This window comes from Cicer arietinum, chromosome 7, assembly GCF_000331145.2.
Source record: "Cicer arietinum cultivar CDC Frontier isolate Library 1 chromosome 7, Cicar.CDCFrontier_v2.0, whole genome shotgun sequence".
NCBI lineage: Eukaryota > Viridiplantae > Streptophyta > Magnoliopsida > Fabales > Fabaceae > Cicer > Cicer arietinum.
Genome location: NC_021166.2, coordinates 6,897,315 through 6,916,114, shown reverse-complemented (window position 1 = coordinate 6,916,114; position 18,800 = coordinate 6,897,315). Strand labels below are relative to the sequence as shown.

The 18,800-nt window shown below is 31.4% G+C and overlaps 3 protein-coding genes across 3 annotated transcripts; all 3 read left to right on the top strand.

Moving 5' to 3' along the window:
* The first annotated feature begins 1,097 nt into the window (after nt 1–1,097).
* On the top strand, nt 1,098–6,201 carry LOC101489874 (NADH-cytochrome b5 reductase-like protein). The gene is made up of 13 exons (XM_004508464.4): nt 1,098–1,324; nt 1,441–1,489; nt 1,748–1,823; nt 2,666–2,725; nt 2,824–2,874; nt 3,782–3,836; nt 3,940–4,010; nt 4,096–4,147; nt 4,476–4,553; nt 4,742–4,831; nt 4,920–5,033; nt 5,761–5,829; nt 5,912–6,201. The coding sequence occupies exons 1-13, from the start codon at nt 1,169–1,171 to the stop codon at nt 5,966–5,968; spliced, it is 978 nt and encodes a 325-aa protein (XP_004508521.1). The 5' UTR covers nt 1,098–1,168; the 3' UTR covers nt 5,969–6,201.
* Nucleotides 6,202–8,106: 1,905 nt separating this feature from the next.
* LOC101489556 (zinc finger CCCH domain-containing protein 32-like) lies at nt 8,107–11,875 on the top strand. The gene is made up of 3 exons (XM_004508463.4): nt 8,107–8,487; nt 8,800–8,910; nt 10,015–11,875. Exons 1-3 carry the CDS (start codon nt 8,416–8,418, stop codon nt 11,392–11,394), a joined length of 1,563 nt encoding a protein of 520 aa, XP_004508520.1. The 5' UTR covers nt 8,107–8,415; the 3' UTR covers nt 11,395–11,875.
* Nucleotides 11,876–13,368: 1,493 nt separating this feature from the next.
* Nucleotides 13,369–16,504, top strand: LOC101496804 (uncharacterized protein At1g15400). Its single transcript, XM_027336542.2, has 2 exons — nt 13,369–13,825; nt 16,078–16,504. The coding sequence occupies exons 1-2, from the start codon at nt 13,515–13,517 to the stop codon at nt 16,199–16,201; spliced, it is 435 nt and encodes a 144-aa protein (XP_027192343.1). The 5' UTR covers nt 13,369–13,514; the 3' UTR covers nt 16,202–16,504.
* Nucleotides 16,505–18,800: the final 2,296 nt, after the last annotated feature.

Sequence of the window (18,800 nt, the reverse complement as noted above, 5' to 3'; positions counted from 1 at the left end):
AGATGTTGAATTGAAGGAATTTAGTGTTTATTAGATATTTATATGAAAATTTATAAATGTATACTTTATACCCAATATACCTAATTAAACATTTAAATAAGGAAAACTTCATTATCGATAGTCTTATGAGTTAAGACTCTTGGCATCGACATTTGCTTAATAAAAAATATAAAACTTTGAACTTGACTTAGAACCATGTTCAAGATTGGAAAAGTATGCATTACTTTCTAATAAATAAATAAGAAAGAAGAAAAGTATGCAATAGATTTGTTTGGGTACATTGAAAATTTAGATTAGGCTATGTAGACTCCATACAAGAGAGTAAAGAAAATTCATTCAGGTCCTTCTGTAGCTGTGCTTATTAATATTAGGCGTGATTGTGATTTAGTCCAAATACTTTTTATTGATGGCTGAATCTTTTGTGATCATTGTTAGGAAATACTTTCTTATTTATTGGTTACTGTTGTTAGAGGAGTCTCTACTCCTCGCATAATTTTGTTGTACTTTTACTTTTGTGAGCTTGGACACTTTTAATTTTTTTTATTTTATATATTTTTACTTTTTAAAGTTTTCATTTTTTTTATCTTTGTAGATAAAATAACAAATATTATCGTATATTTATGAAATGATAAGATTTTAAGTTTTAATTTGAAATAATACATTAAATTTAACAATATTTATAAGTTGAATTATAACTTAAATATTAAATTTTCATTATTATTTTAAACTCCTATTTTTATATTATTTTATTTAAATATATTTTTACGTAAAAATAGAAATTACAATACCTAAAAAATAGAAATTCAATATAAATAAGTTATCAAATTAAAAAATAGACAAATTTATCAGAAATTAAAACATATGAACCACATTAAGTCTTTCAAAATGACTAATCTTCTATAATGTATGGAATCAACATTTAAATTTCAAATGTGTCATTAAGCTCAATTTAATAATAATATATAGTCAATGTTTAATGGTAAGAAATGAGTTGCACAAAAATATTTTGTAAAAAATAAGAATGATAAGGATTAAACTAAAAAAAAAAAAAAGTTTATGAAGCAAGTGCAACGACTGGTCGTTTAAGTACTCAGCTTGTTGGGTTAAACCCCGTTTTGTGTTATTGTAGAATCTGCTGTTTACTTCCTTCACCATTTCTGAATCAAACATGGCGGCTTTCTTAAGGAGAGTTGCAACTTCCACTCCGATCGCATTCGCTTCCCAATCCAAATCCTCCCGTACCAATTTCCACCTTCCCTTTACCGCTATTGCCGCCATTTCCGGTGGATTCTCTTACCTTTACTACTCTTCCTCTCCCAATCTGGTAATTAATTCCTCATTTTTCTTTCACTCTTCGTCTTTTCTCGTCGATCCTTTTTGTCATCTTCATTAATATGATATGATTAGTTCTCTAATTAAGTTTCTGCTGACTTTTTTTAGGTTCACTCCGAACAAATTGGAGAAGAGGAAATTAAAACTAAAAATATCGGTGAGTTTCCTCCTAAGTTGGAATTGATAACAATTTGATATCGTTGAATATGATTCTGACTGTTCTTTGGGTATAATGTTATGGTGTGACATATTTTATCTGAGAAAATTTCGGTGAAGGTTTTGGATTGATCTGTACAGATGAATTATTGTGGCAAAGACATTTCTGTCCCTATAAATATTTATAGCTTGCATTCTAATTTGTGATTAATTTCTGCTTCCAATGTATGACAAAGAAGATTTTACTTTTTTTTTTCAGCACTTGTTCCTGATAAATGGGTTGAATTTAAGCTGCAAGATACTGCCAGGGTCAGTCAAAATACCCACTTATACAGGTATATATCCTTTATGGCAAATCATGAATTTGGATGCATCTTAAATATCTCACCGTATTTTGTTGAGTGTAATAATTTGTGCCTTTCTATAGTCTAGTCATGTGATGGTGTTTCTCTTCCTTAAATTGGTAAATTCGTCTTTCAACAAATTGTAATTGTGATATTACTCAAATGAAATGAATTGTGGGTTTGTATTTCTATATAGAAACAATTTATTCCAACTCTGCTTAAAATTCAAGTTACTTGTTGTTAAGGATTCGTAACAATAATCATTAAAAATGGCAACCTGGCTACTGACATTAGAAAGCGTAGTGATGCTTGAATAACATTGTTTGGTGCCTTTTGGAGCTATAGTGATGCTTGAGTAAGCATAATCATTGGCAAACTGTGGTTTAGCCTCTCATAATATTGCAATTTTACTATTTGGTCCCTCATTTTTAAGCTCACAAACCAGACCTTATTATAAGAAATTTCATTCCCCTAATTTTTTGTTTCCTTTTCAATTTAATGTCACCATTAAGTGCATATGCAATATTTCACATTATCAGCCAAATAATATTCCATATAGGAATTATACTTATCACGTAGGATGCATTTTGTTAAAAAATTGCTTGTTGGGAGAACTGAAATGCTTATCATAGTATGTACTGCAACTGAGGCATAAGACGATAACTTGGGATCAAATCATACAAGATGTCGATTCTTTGGTGTTGCATGTATTCATTATCATATAGCCAAATGAATTCAATATTTTTAATTTCATGGAAGAAAATGCCATAACAGGTTTCATCTTGTATTTATATCTGTTTCTCTAACTCTGTAACTGTATGTCTGTACCCCAGGTTTTCGTTTGATCCCACTAAGAACTTGGGTTTGGATGTTGCTTCATGCATTCTTACCAGGTGTGATAGATCGTTGATGTTTGATGTGGTTGTGCTATTAGGGTATGTATGTGTGTATTTCACTACAGTGTAGTCTAAAAGTTTATGTACCTTTGCAGGGCTCCATTGGGACAAGATGCTGAAGAAAAACCAAAATATGTCATACGTCCGTAAGTTTCCTTGTTGAGACAATGAGTGTACTTTGTCTTCAGATCTTTCTTTATTCTGGCACCTGATCCCGTAACCTTCAGGATGTATTCAGTCCAAAAACCTTCATGATTGTTCTAATATTATTAAGTTGTAGCTTTCGTTTTCTTTGTCACTGTACTTATTTTTCTCTGTCGTTGACAGCCTTAGTATGATTAATTTGTAAAGCTTTTCAGAATGCTTGTTGACATTTCTCTTAACCCTGTGTTGTTGATGCTAAATGTTAGGAACCAAGGCAAAATCAAAAGAAAAAAGATAGAACAAATCAAAAGAATAGAAATGTATTATTGAAAACTGAGCAGGAAATGGAGAATATAATTCTCCCCAAGGGTTTCCCCACAAAGATTTTCTCCTTTCACAACTATCAAATGTACAGAATGATTCCCTCCACCCTTCTATCTAATTGCCTATTAGTAACTAACTCCCTAACTGCCCCTAAGAAATGTCTATTAAAATCGTTCAGTCCGGGTGCATTTTTTCCACTTAGGCTGTCCTCATAATTGTTTTTTGTTGTAAATTAAATAAACAAAGATTGGAGGGGCATCATATACTTTATTTTCTACCTTAAAAGACAGTTTTTGCATCTCTCGTTTCTTTTGTACATTTTACTTTGCTTTATTTTTTTGTCATGTTACTCCTTCCTTCACATATTTCGTTTCTGGTGCCCTTTGAAATAAGTGGCATTTCTGACTAATCCTGACTACTTTAACTCCCCTCTATTCTTTATCTTAATGATCAGAAAAAAATAATAATAATGCTTAAAATTTCCACTCAATGTCACGCCCGCGCATAAGATTGTTATAATTTTTAGCTTATTGTTGACGTTTCATTGAGATTGGCTTAGGAGGGTGTTTGTGTTTGAATCATCAGGTATACTCCTATATCAGATCCAGAATCCAAGGGATATTTTGATTTGTTAATCAAGGTATGTCAACATATGTGAGGGCATTTCTTTTCTTATGTCTTAGACCATCTAGTAGGCCCTTTTAAAGAGGCACTACGTTGATTTACTTTTAAAACTGTTGCAGGTGTATCCTGAAGGAAAAATGAGCCAGCATTTTGCAAGCTTAAAACCAGGTGATGTGGTTGAAGTGAAAGGGTATGTCATTCGCAATAACAATTCAAGCTCAAAACAATACTTTTCATGCATACACTTTCTATAGTAAAGGCACTGTTTCTTTCAGGCCCATTGAGAAGTTCAAATATACTCCTAATATGAAGAAGAATATCGGCATGGTAAGCATATTTGCTCTGGTTGTTGTTCAACACCATCAATTAAATGATCCATCTACAAATAAATTAAGCTTGTTTGGTAGCCTTTAGAGAGTTACAAGCATGCCTTTAAATTTGAAAAGGAAAATGAAAAATTTGTTACTTTCCCTAAAAGTATGTTTGAAATGCCTTTATCGATCTGTCTTAAACATGCACTTTATGCCTCTAACTTTGTTGTTCTAAGTATTCCATTCAATATAATGGTATGACTGTGAGTACATTAAATCTCATTTTGCAATCTGTGTTGCACTTACTTGAGTTCTCTCTTCCCAATTTCTATTGCATCACACAGATTGCCGGCGGCACAGGAATTACTCCTATGCTTCAGGTAATTGAAGCTGTATTGAAGAATTCTGATGACAAAACTCAGGTAGGTTTGAAACCTCTACATTACATCCTCCCAATATGTACGTTATGATTATAGAGCTTGTGTTTCTTTATTCTTAATTATGAAAAGAATAAGCTATGAATTATGGCTTTATGCATACCAAGTATGATTAATTTTTGTGTGATATACATGATAATATTTTCCCTTATGATGGCCTCGTACATTTACAGATATCATTGCTTTATGCTAATATCTCCCCAGACGACATACTGCTTAAACAGAAGCTTGACATTCTAGAATCAAGCCACCCAAACCTAAAGGTAAAAATATTGTTTAGAAAAGTTACTATGGTTAGTCAATCTATCATTATTTTGAGTACATAAATTATTTTTTGAACAAAATTTGCAGATATTCTACACTGTAGATAATCCAACAAAAAATTGGAAAGGAGGTGCAGGTTACATATCAAAGGATATGGTTGTGAAAGGCTTACCTGCTCCTAGTGATGATACCCTTATACTTGTGAGTTTTGCTTTTCATATAAAAGTTATATAGCATTGACAGAAAATATTTGAACCTACAGGGAAATTAAAAAATGATTTTCTTTCTTTCGTTTTTTTTCTTGGAGAATATTAAGTGTCTATTATTTGGATAATGGTTGAAATCTACCCATATAATGATTAATATAGCACTTCCACAACCTGTTGTTTTGGTTACCCATACAGATTGTTTAGCCGGATAGCTGCATCTAATCAGAAGCAACTCTGCAAGTACATATGAACTAAATTGAAATGTCTTCCCGAGATAAAATAATGTGTTTCATATTGTCATTGAGATTTTTTTATTTTATTGTGTGCCGGAGCCCAGGAGGGTGAGACTTGAGAGTAAATTGAAGTAAGGGCAATGTGGCCTCGCTAGAACCTTGGGTCAAGTAGTCCCCAATAGGATTTGGTGCTACCTGAATCAAGGCTCTTTGGCGAATGAGTTCAGAATTTAGACTCGATGCTTTGTGCTTGAAAGCTGAAACTTGTTGAAATATTTAGTGCTCCTTCCATGACAAATAATTTTGATTTTCATTGAGAGGATTATGCCAGATAGTCCGCTTTTCATGTTATTCTATGTCAATGTTTTTCAATTTTTTGCTGTTAAGGATTAACAGAACAGATTGTGGTGGTGGTTGTTGCAAAATTTCATCATTATGCTAAACTTCTTCCGGTAATGCTCAACCTTATTATCATTTGCATTTCAGGTGTGTGGTCCTCCTGGGATGATGAAACATGTATCTGGTGAAAAGGCCAAGGACTGGACACAAGGAGAGGTATGAAATTAAATCGTGTGCTGGGTCTGAATTTATGTCTTGGATCTTTGTAATCATGCGCTACTGGATTGATTTGCTGCAGGTATCTGGGTTACTCAAAGAGGCTGGGTACACTGAACAAATGGTTTACAAATTTTGAGAAATTTTGGCTTCTAGCATGTGAAGAGGGCATGCCAAGCACTAATTGATTGCTGCAGAATTCGTGTATTGTAATGGTTTTCGGAAGACAAACAGTTAGCTGCAGATGAAAATTCTAACATGAAATAAATCTAGAATGGCAGAGGATAGAGAATTATTTTGTTTGTATAAGTGCCTCATGAATTTTTAAAATTTTGTGGCGTGATTGTCAATAAAGGGATTTTGTTTCCCAAAGTTTAGGGTCTGATTATATATGCTTTTTGAAAATATAAAATTAAATATTTTTGTCAACAAAAAAAAATTACTTTTAGGAATGTATTGAATTGGGATATCCAGATAATTTAAAAGATTTTTTTGGTAATAAACAAATTCTTTGTTATAATTAAGATTTTAAAAGATCGGAAATAATTGTTTTTCAAGACTTTTTTTAAGAGGACAACAAAATATCATGATATTCAAATGAGAGAAACTTAGTGTTGTGATATTTAAAAATATTTTAATTTTGATAGATTGTTTAGTAAATTGGATTTCTATAGATTTTGAGTTTTTATTAGTGATATTGTAGCATTAAAAAAGTCTTCAAAACATAGATTTTGATAGATTCTCATTTATTTATTTATTGTTAATTTTTTCCCTCTTTCTTAGGTCCTTCCTCCATCCTTCATCTTCCTCACGTCTATTTGATTTTGATGGACTCTCATCTTTTTTATTATTTTCAACCATTTTATAATTTCTTTTATGTATTTATATTTTTTTTCTTTTCCGTCGTTCAAAATATTTTTTTTTCATTGAAGAATTGTCATTGACTATAAAAAATCTTCAAGATATAATATACTATTACGGTCTTAATTATAAACAAAAATTAATTAATAAAAATTGATATATTTGATCTAAAATTTAGTTCAAATGCATCAGCTTTCTGTGATTTATTTTTTGTTTTTTGTTTAATATTTTAAGATCAGAGGGAATATTATGATATAACTCTTAAAATGAAAATGAATTGTTGACCTACTTTGCACATTTGCACATTTTAAAAAAAAGGCAATCGAGATGACAGCAGTTAAAATATTGCATATAAAAGTAACGATTATTGAAATTAAAATAAGTTATTAATTTCTCTATATATATTATCGAGGATTATGTGGATAGAATAATGATGAATAGCACGATTTTAAATATTTAGAATTGATAATTGAAGTTGAATTTTTTGAGAATAATTTGAATTTTAACAAATAAAAAGAGCAAGTACTGAAAATATTGTATTTGAAATAACGTTATAGTCATCTTTTTTCAATAGTTGCTTAAATTTTTTTGAGTCATTTGAAATTTTTTAAACTCATAAATTTTTTTCAAATCTTATAAATTCTTATAATATAAATATTTTAAAATCTCTATTACGAATCTTGATAATTTTTAAAAATCATTAAAATCTTACTAAGTCTTATAAATTTAAATGGTGTCATGTGATAAAAAGAATAAATGATTGTCTCTTTAAAAATGAGTTTATATGATACAAAACAAGCAACACGTTGGATGGCGATCTTTCAAGGCTTAATTCTACCTTTAGTACTCCGATTGTGAGATCCTGTATTCATATTTTTAGGACCATAATACTGTATGAAGAAACCCTTCAAAGTAGCTCTATGATATGAATCCACCATGAGCCCAATGTCACGTATAAAACAAGACTTTACTTAGTGTCTATCTATTTTTTTGGAGGCATGGTCAGATTTGAACTCCAAAATGTCTCTGTCGAGGTTGGTGAATGAATTGAGTTGTGCATTGCTCACCTCTAGGCTCTAACTATAGCCAACCACCATTCGTTGAAAATTAGTAGAGTTGTGATTAATGATAAACACAAATAACACATCGAATAAATTATTAATTTAGTCTCTCAAATACTATCTCTAATCTAAATAAAATAAATGAAAATAATTATCTGTAAATAATATGAAATTTATTATTTAGTCTCTATTGTTAAGATAGTGAGATCAACAAAACAAAATTTTATATATTTTAAAGACTAAAATAACCTATGTAATATATTTTAGGAGGAGTTTTTCACACACCACAATATCACTTTAGATGTACATATTTAAAATGAAAAAGTAAATTTTGCGTTCTTCAAAAAATTCAATTCCAAACAAAATATGCCCTTTGAAATTGCATTTTCTAAAATACATGGTTTTTTTTAGAGGATACTTGTCCAAAATCGTTTTGTTTAATATTGATATTCCGAAACATGGGCTGATCCTAGAGTCCAATTGAAAGCCCAACAAACTACACTGTTCGTGTTGTTTGAAATGAACGAAAAATGGTTCTCCTTCTCACATTCTCGCTCGCAATGCCATAATCTCATTAACATGTACAAATCGTAATGTTGATATAAGATCGATGAAACCTTGATCGCTTCTTCTTTCTCTTCAAATCCATTTTCAGTACACAAACATGGACGAAGATTTGCTCAAGCGTAACACCGATTGCGTTTATTTCTTAGCTTCACCCCTCACTTGCAAGAAGGTTCTCTCTTCTCCGTGATCGCGCATTCAATTCCTACATTTTATTGCGTATTTTCTTTATAATGTTTTCGTTTGCTTCTCTTTCTTTTCCTGTTTTGTAATGCATTTTCTCTAACCCAACCGTCGTTACATTTTCGATTAACGTAAACATAGCTATTGTTTCAGTTTCTATTTAGGTTAAATATCAATAAAATGAACAATGCTAGGTACACTGAAACTTGTTTAACTTTTGTTTTGAATGACTAGTTTTATCGATATATTTAGCTTGAGATTTGATGCATTAATCACTCTGTTTTATTTTTATTTTTTACAGGGGGCTGAGTGTGAGTATAGGCATCATGAGATTGCGAGGCTTAACCCGAGGGATTGCTGGTTTTGGTTAGCGGGAAATTGTCTTAATCCAACTTGTGCTTTTAGACACCCTGTGAGTTCTTCATTACTTTTGCCCTGCATTTGCACTTTTGGTTTGCTGCTTAAGTTTTTCGCATATGTAGAGTGGAATGCATGAAACTGTGATATTTTGTTTGACTTAATTTGCGCCGTTTGGATAGGTTTTTGTGGTCCAATAGTTGATTTTGGTGAGTTAATGTATTGTTATGTTTATTGGTTGTTGGAACCTATTATGCTGTAAAAAGGATACGCTCGTGATAAAGTGTAATAAATATGAACATTGCAGCAATGCTGAAGCTAGCTAGTAACAGCAGCCAGCAAAAACATTATGCTCACTTGTTAAGTAGCTTGTGATGCTAGATTAAAGGCATGGTGGTTGTTTATTGTAATGTAGTAGTAAAAAAAATGGTCTTCGATCTTCACTTTGTAATGTTATTATAAAGTATTAAATTGAAGGCCTTTGTGCTTAAAAGACCGGGATGCATTTTCCAGAAACTTGATTTATACATATAGTGCACCTGAGCAATGGACAGAGTTTTCTTACTAAATCTGTTTCTTGTTTTGTTCTGAAAGTAGGTTGTGATGGTACAAGATTTCAGATCGAAGACACTGATCTATTATGTGCACATGTACTTTCTTGTTAATAGAATAATATGAAATTATAGTATAATTTTTCAATTCTTTGAGAACACATTGTAAATTGTTGTGTTTCTTATAATATCAAATTGGAACACACAAAATCATACATCAACTCCATGTTTAGTGTAATAAGTTGTACTTTTTAAATGTACCGAGACCCATTTTTCACTTGACAATTGGACAAAAGATCATCTTGTATAATTTGTCCATTGTTTCCTAAATTATTTGCATCGGCTCTTGCCTTGCAGTTGTCTTGATGATTTCGGTTCCTTAATTGATTTTACTTGGATAAATAGATTTGATGATTTAAAATATCCAATTAATGAACAGGCACATCGAATTCACTGCTTTATAAATATACTGTGAAATTCTTCTGTTACTATTATATTTCCACACTCCCCCTCCAAATTTCATATTCATTTTTTTATTTGTTCCTGTTTAATATTAATCCATCTGCTTGGATGTTACCTTGTTCATCTAATTTTTGTAATTTTTTCAGCCATTGGATGGGCACACTGGAGTGCCATCTGAACCTTTGCAATCTTCAGTACCTGCAAACAAGACAACGGTTCCTTGTTTTTATTTCTTCAATGGGTTTTGCAACAAAGGCAACAGATGCTCATTTTTGCATGGGCCTAGTGATAGCTTGCTCACTGTAAAGCCTTTGAAGAATGACAATGGAAGCAGTAAGGCACTCAACTCAGAAAATAAAACTTCATCGGGAAATATAACATGTGTAGCGTCAGCACCAAGTGAAACACATTTTGACCGATCTTTATCTGTTCCAAAAGCTTTGTCTGATTTTAAACTTCAGCCAAAGGAAGTTCTTCAGGTACCATTACCTGAAAATGTTAAACAGAAAGGTGATTGCTTGGAATTATCTGCCTCTGACTACAAAGAAACTGCTATGACTCGGTCAAACTCTCTGTTACCAGATGATGGCGTTGCTCATAACATGTCTCATTTAAGCACTGAGCAGAGTTCAGATGAGCAAATAAATAGTCATGTAGAGCCTGAGGAGCGGTGGGAATCATCCCCTGGATTTGATGTTCTTGTTCATGATGAATCTGGGAACTTGGGTTATGAGGATGATTCTGAATATTTACCAGTGCTTGATATGAATGAACAGGAACTGAATGAGCAATACTCGGGGTATGAATTTAAAGATACAGTTGAGTATGATACTCTGTGCTCAGACACTGATATTCTATATGAACAGGGAACATGTGATGATTACAGATGTTTCGATAGTGATTTTACTAATGCTAATGGAAGAAAAGTTTGTGGTTATTCCAGAGAGATGGTTGTAGATTCTATATTTTCCAGGAAAAGGATACGGATGTCAGCCGCTGAGATGTCTGATTGCGACTCTGACTTAGATCTACGCGACCATCTGAGGAGACGAAGGGAGGGCAATGTTCCTCCTGTCACAGGCTTCTTAAGAAGACATGACTTGCCTTCTTTGATGGTTCGAAACTCAGTAAGGCATCAAAGACAAGGCACTGGTCAGCGGCAAAATAGAAGATTAACATCACAATTAGAATTTAGTTCGATGAGAGAGGTTGAAACTCTATCAATTGCCAACAAGGAAAGGTTTAGGCCTTTCCAGCAAAATAGGCCAAGAAAGCATTATGGAGAAAATCTAGATAATCGGCCATTTCTTTCTTCTATGGTATCCAGGAAACCAGTTGTGAAGCAACAGAGATTTATTCAGGAATCCACTACATTTTCAGGGCCCAAGACTCTTGCAGAAATAAAAGAAGAGAAGAAGAAGAAGAAGAAGGTTGGTGAAAGTTCGCACCGTGAAAGCATATCAGCTGGTTTCCAGGATCCCAAACCTCTGAGTGAAATTCTCAAGGACAGAAGAACCATCGGTTGAGTGAGAGATGGCAAATGACTGATGATTTAAAAGACTAATGTTTTTAGAGAAGATAATGAGGGCTGGCCTCGCTGTTATGTTTGGTCGAAATTGGAGGTGCTTTCTAGCATCTTAACATCCTTTTGTGGATAATGACCCTATTAATGTCATAGGTAAATGGAAAGTTATCTTCCGTAGTTAGTTGAATATGTTGATATGGACAATGACGACTTAATCTAGAGTGATTCGTTTTTTAGTCAAAAAAATATCTAGAGTGATTCGTCGATTTATATGAACCTTTTATGAATAGTCACTACTTAGTCTTGGTCAAACTAGTTGTTAGAAATGTTAGCAAGGAGAGTTGAGCTCGATATCTTATCCCCTCAAACTCTTATCTTCATCCTCCAAACTACTTTATCACTTCTAATGTGATAGATATATTTGTTGAGTGCTTCTGTGGACATAGATAATAAGTGTCAAACAAATAATTTTGTTTCTCTATTTCTTTTTCTAAGGTTTATGTGTGTTCCATCGAGTGTTGTGAAATTTTGTTGGTACGTACACTTTTCCTCAACAGAGTATACCTTAGTGATCTCTTATATATTCATATGCTTTAATGAATTTGGTACATTATGGATATAACTACTACTATAAAAACATAAACTATCTTACTAATGTAAGTAAATTGATAACAAGTGACTAAAGAACTAAATTAATAATAATTTGAAAGTAATGTACATTGTATTAAATAAAAGCTACAATTAAAAAAATAATTAAAATTATATTAAAAATTGAGTTATGATTCTTCTAGACAACAGTTTTTTTTTTAATATGGATTATTGTGGGACAGATAAAATAACAATTTTAAAAAATACTAATAAAAAATATTAATAACCGGTAACGCATTCAATTTTGGGGAGTATTTGCAAATTATCATCTGACACATCAAGAAAAATATTTCACTTTTAACTTTACGAGTGGAAAAGAAAGGAGTGGGATATGACCAAATTCACTCCATCCTATTCTATCATTTTTCTTCACCACAATTTGGGATGAATAGGATATAATTTCACATCTTAAATTATTAATTATCAAATTATTTTTATTGTCGCATAAAATTACTAAAATTTATATTTTCTTCCACCTACTTTAACTATAGCGTTCTCCGTTTCTAACTTAAATATTGGGATGTCACGGAGTGAGGGAGTGATTTCCCATTTTCTGTCCTCGTCCCGCAATGTGTTTCATCTCCATATATTAGTTTTAGGATGAATTTGATTTTTAGTTGAGTGTTTTTGGAAATAATACGAATAAAAGCAATAAGATGCGTTATTTTGTTTTATTCCTTATTTGGACATGGATTCCTCCTTTGGCAAAAAGTTGTAAGAAAATAAAGTTGATTAGATGATCTGGACGAATGTAGTTTAGAGAAATTTAATTGATTTTTCTATTTATGTTACCTTTGTATCAATGTCACTTATAAAACAACATAAAAAATGAAAGTGTAATCTATAATTTATAATCGGTCTAAAGAGTCAAAGTTTATAAAATTTTCTCATAAGAATATCTGATACATTTATTAAAGTGCCAAAAATCATAATTACGGTATATTTAAAATATAAAATAAAAGTGAGTAAGTAACTTTTGGGATATATTTATTCACAAGTCAAAACAAATTCACTTTCAATTCAATTCAAAGCTTGGTTAGTAAAGGTTAGATGATTTGACCGGACAAGGATTCACCATAAAGTCCTAATTCATATTAGGAAATACCATTAAGGGTGAGATTTGCATCATTACTTAAAAAATATCAAAATCGAAAACAACTAACTAGTAGACACAAACTTGTCCATCGTCCGCTCTTGACTTTAGTAACACTCCAATATACTAAACTTTATGTGTTACTTAATTTTAAGTCAAAAAAGTAAAATTTACCAAAACAAATTTAACCAAAGGAAGCATTTAGATTCCCCTAGAGATTTTTTTCTTTATATATTTTTTATTTGTCACTATCCCCAACCTCATCATCTCTTTAATAATCTAAGTCTAACATCATCATATATATAATAATCATAATTATATAGTTGGGGTATAGAATTTTCCTTGAAATATTCAACCAACCATATCATAGAGAGAGAGATATGGCTGAATTGCAAAAGTCAGTAACATCATCCAGGAGACAAGGGTCGTCAGGATTGGTTTGGGATGACAAATTCCTTGCTAGCTTAAGGGATCAAAATCAAGGTGAAGAAGAGAGAACCGTTGGATCAAGTGCCACGCTGGAGAGAAGTAGATCAGCTGGAGCAAGACCATATCGGACGGTTAACGTTGCACCATCATCAAGGGACCCACCTTCTCCTAAGGTAGCAACCTGTGGTTTTTGTGGTTTGTTTGGAAAACCAGTTCCTGCTTCAACCCATAAATCAAATAATCCAAAGTCAAGAAAAAAAAGGTGATATATATATATATGATCCTTAATTATATTTCTCTCTTTGGTAATTAGTGCTTGTATGTAAATTAATTAGTGCTTGATCAAATCATGTTGTTTATCATTTATTAATTGTTTATCTCGGTTTCAGTTTTGTGTGTTTTTTAGGGATTAATTGTTATTTGTAAATTCCCTACATCATATGGGAACATATGGATGTATCTTCAATAAGTGTGTAATAACTAATAAGCTTTGCTCAAATTTTGTCTCAAACAGTGTTACCAGTTCCAAATACAATAATCTTTCATGACATATATAATTAATCCCAATGGTTTCTCAAATACAACTTTGTAGCTTGTTCAAGAAGAAATTTATACTTAATAAAAAAAAATTAATACAACTTTTGTAGTTTTTTAGTCTTTTTAAAGTTCCATCAAATAATTAGTCAAAAAAAAAAAAAGTCTTCTTCAAGTTGTAGTTCTAGAAAATGAAAATAGTGCATTTTTTAGAAAATAAACGGGTCATGGTCTTTATCCAATTTCAACAAGTCTTTCTTTTTACTGAGAGTTCATCATTTTTTGTCTTTATGGATCAAGCAGTTTAGTTTGCTAATAGGAATATAAGTTGGTTGGTATGGTCGTTGATAGCTGCGTAGTTCGAAAAGAAAATTAGGGAGCGTTAAATTTTTTAAATTTTAAATGATAAATTAAATATAATATTTTATTATATATTAAAATTTTAAATTATATATATGTAAGCAGATAAATTTTTTTATAAATCCAACAACAGATAAAACAGGACTAAAAAGTTGTTAACATATTGATTTGGTTCGATTTTTTGGATAGATAAAAATTGAAAAAGAAATAATCTTTTTTGTTGAACTTTTATAATTTTTTTTTACAAAATTTAAACTAAATTGATGAATAATATGATGATTTGATTCAGTTTAATTTTAAAAAATAAATAGAATTTTTTATTATTAATAAAATACAACACAGAAAAATATAATATGAATAATTAAAAATATAAGTGCATAAAATATAATATGAATAATTAAAAACATAAGTGCATAAAATATAATATGAATAAGTGCATAAAATATAATATGAATAATTAAAAAAATACTTAAATATAACACAATTGATATAATGTGAAATAAATTAATAGAGGTTGATTTATTTGGTTTGAATTGGTGAACACAGAAAAAAAAAAACTAATTAATTGATTGCATAATTATTTTCATTGTGGCATAACTGAGTATAAAGAGATTTTTAATTTATGTCGTAAATACAACTTAAATAGTCGCTATATAAATATTTGATGTATTGGAATATAAATTTGAATCTAAGATCATTATATTTCTATAATTAATATTATAGACTATTTAAGAAGAAAAAAATATATAAATTTTAAGTTTATGTTATCATGTCGGTATTTGTGTAAGTAAAAGTTTATAAAAATAATTTAGGACATGCTTATAAGTTATTTGAAATTTATTTTATAAACTCTTTATTTTAAGATATTTTATTATAAATTCAGTAGAAATTTTATTTTATGAAAATGTTAGAAATAAAGTTATTCAAATTTAAGTTTTTGAATGAGTAGGTTAACGATTTGACTATCGATATTAAAGAAATTAAATTTAATAGGTCGAAAGTTCAATCTCTAATGTTATATTTTTTCCCTCTTCCTAACATGTATATATTAACTACTAATATTATCCTATGAAAGATAATTATAATTTTATATTATATTATTTACATATGTACTTTTAACACAACAATAATTCAATTGGTCTATAATTTTATTTTTAATGTTTATTGATTTTATAGTGTCGAAAATTAATTTTAATAAAGATAACAACCCGTTAAAACTATTTTAACATAGATCCAAACATGCATTCTATTTGTCGTAGCACACAAATTTTGAAAATAAATTAATATTTTAAGGGATTATGAGTTCATTTATGTTTCTCCAAATATGTTTTTCTTAATATAGCTTGGATTATAGGTGTGACCTTTGTTGAATCTTTGACCTTATCTCCTATTTCCTACTCATCCATTGGAATATTTTGTTGCTTTTATATAGAATGGATAATCGATGGAATTAGGACTCTATAAGACAACTTTTTATAGAAGATGTTTGTGATAATTGTAAATGTCAAGCTCCATCTTCATAACTAGCTATTTTTCCCTCGCGGGTTCTTGAAAACAAAGGTTTTTTATTTATCAAATCGGTTTATTCTCACTTATACTCTATTAATCATGTTTGCTTAGGTCCCGATCCTATCTTATTGAGGTCTCAAATTGGAAGGGTTGTGCTCGAATGAGAGCTTATCTTTCGATGTTAGTCCATTATAATCTACTTACTAATCATGACCGTCATAGGTGTTGGGGTTGATTGCAAGTCCCACATCCTTTAGTGTGGGAGAATAAGGAGAAGGCCAAGGCTATATATTGGGTTTTAGTCCTTTGTTTTCAAATGCATCAGTCAGCAATAGCACTTTAAGCTTGTATCTGACTTAGTTTAAATATTTGCTTTGTAAAAGTGTGGTTGTACTGGGGTGTCTGGGGTGTGAGTGAGAGAAGTCTATGTGTTGTAACAATTTTCACATAGTATTAATTCTCTGGTTGCCGGTTTAGGCAGCGGCTGTGGTTTTTTCTCCGGTTTTGGAGTTTCCATGTTATATTCTTGTGTTGTGATTGTGTTTTAATTCTTTTAACTTATGCTATTTTTCCCAACAACTGATTTGTGTTTTAATTCTTTTAACTGGTATCAGAGCGTTATGAAGTTTGACATAGAGAAGTTTGATGGAAGAATCAACTTTGGCTTGTGGAAAGTACAAGTCAAGGATGTGCTTATACAATCAGGATTACACAAGACGTTGAAAGGAAACACTTCCAACATGGAGGACGACAAGTGGGAGGAACTAGATTTGAGAGCTGCAAGTGCAATTCGTCTGTGTTTGGCAAAGAATGTTCTTGCGAATGTGCAGAATCTGTCATCAGCCAAGCAACTCTGGGAGAAGCTTGAAGGGTTATATCAGGCTAAGGGCATCTCAAATCAGTTGTTGTTGAAAGAGCAATTCCACAATCTGCGCATGGATGAAGGTACGAAAATCTCTGATCATCTTAGTACTTTGAATAATATTGTCTCTGAGTTGGAATCTATCAAAGTTGAGATTGATGATGAAGATAAAGCGTTAAGGCTCATTTTGTCCCTTCCACCTTCCTATGTTCATCTTAAACCTGTTCTGATGTATGGGAAGGAAAGTTTGAGTTTTGAAGAAGTTGCAACTAAAATTATTTCTGAAGAAAGGAGAATGAAAAATGATGAAAGCACTTCATCAAGCTCAATGTTGCTGACTAGAAGTGGGGCTAATGGGAAGAAGATACATGCAAAGAATTTGGTGTGCTGGGAGTGTGGAAAGCCTGGGCATGTGAAGAGAAATTGTCCAAGTGGAGCAGTATCTGAAAAAGACTCTGAGACAAGTGCTGGCAAGGTCTCCCTTGTTTTGGGAGATGATGGTGATCTCATCTAGAAGATAAAGTTTGTCCTTATGGTATTTCCGCTATACCATGAAAAAGGACAAGTTATTGCTAGCGGATTCAGAACAACACACGGGCATTGGTTGGCATTGATGCAAGGTGTGTGGTGATTTGTCGATGGCTGAAGAACTTTCTGGAAGCCAACATGGGAGTTGCACCATTAATTTCAGCAAGGTTTCGACATGAGAAAATTCTTGGAATGGTTTAGTTCCAAGTGGAGAAAATTTTGGGATGGTTTAGTTCCAAGTGAAGTGTACTTTTGATGGTGGAGTATGATTGTCGGTAAGACAATGGAAGCGGAAGCTGTAACTCTTACAATCAAGGTGGAGATTGTTGGGGTTGATTGCAAGTCCCACATCCTTTAGTGTGGGAGAATAAGGAGAAGGCCAAGGCTATATATTGAGTTTTAGTCCTTTGTTTTCAAATGCACCAGTCAGCAATAGCACTTTAAGCTTGTATCTGACTTAGTTTAAATATTTGCTTTGTAAGAGTGTGGTTGTACTGGGGTGTGAGTGAGAGAAGTCTATGTGTTGTAACAATTTTCACATAGTATTAATTCTCTGGTTGTACACGTTATATTCTTGTGTTGTGATTGTGTTTTAATTCTTTTAACTTATGCTATTTTTCCCAACAATAGGTATGGTATTTCTTAGTGTTTCCTTTGTTCTCGTTGTCAATATCCTTTTAAAACTATCATGTATGTTCTCCATGATTGAGGTTGCCAAGGAATTTTAGGAACAATATATCAATCAAGGCATCTGACACATTTTCTTTAGCTATGGTACTTTTAAATGGCTGTTTTGGAATCTTTGCACTGTTAAAGTTGAAGATATTCGTTGGAGTTGATCTATTTTTTTGGGTTTCTGTTTGAGTTTTTTGAAAAAATAGAAATAAATTGGTTTTTTCTCAATCATCGATAATGAGTAATACTCTCTTATCTACTATCATTCATTAGGTTCACAAAATTAATGTTAATGATCGTTCAACTCTTCTTTTGAGAGCTTCCTGCAGAAGTCTTATTCATGATAACTTTGAAAATTATGTGTATGACTTCTTTTCGAAATTAACCTCTTACAGAACGATACTCGTCAAACTTATTATGTTTGTTCATGACATCACAATTGCACAAAATATATTGCTTCATAATGTAATTTTTTAAGTTGACTCTTCTATAATGTCTATCTTTTTTAAAAAAGGACATGCATCTATTGTCCTACTTCAACTCATCATTGATGATGCATTTACCTCATTAGACTTCCTAACCTATGGTTCACCTTATCAATCGTGAGACCAACAATTGTGTTGATTTTCTCGCTTACAATTGTGTTGATTTTCTAAGTCTTTTGCTTTTTTAGATTGTTGTTTTCTTTTAAAAAAAAGGTTCATGTGCTTTTATAATGTAGTTTGAGTATTAAATTATGAAAAATGGTAAGAAGTGTCTATATTTAAGA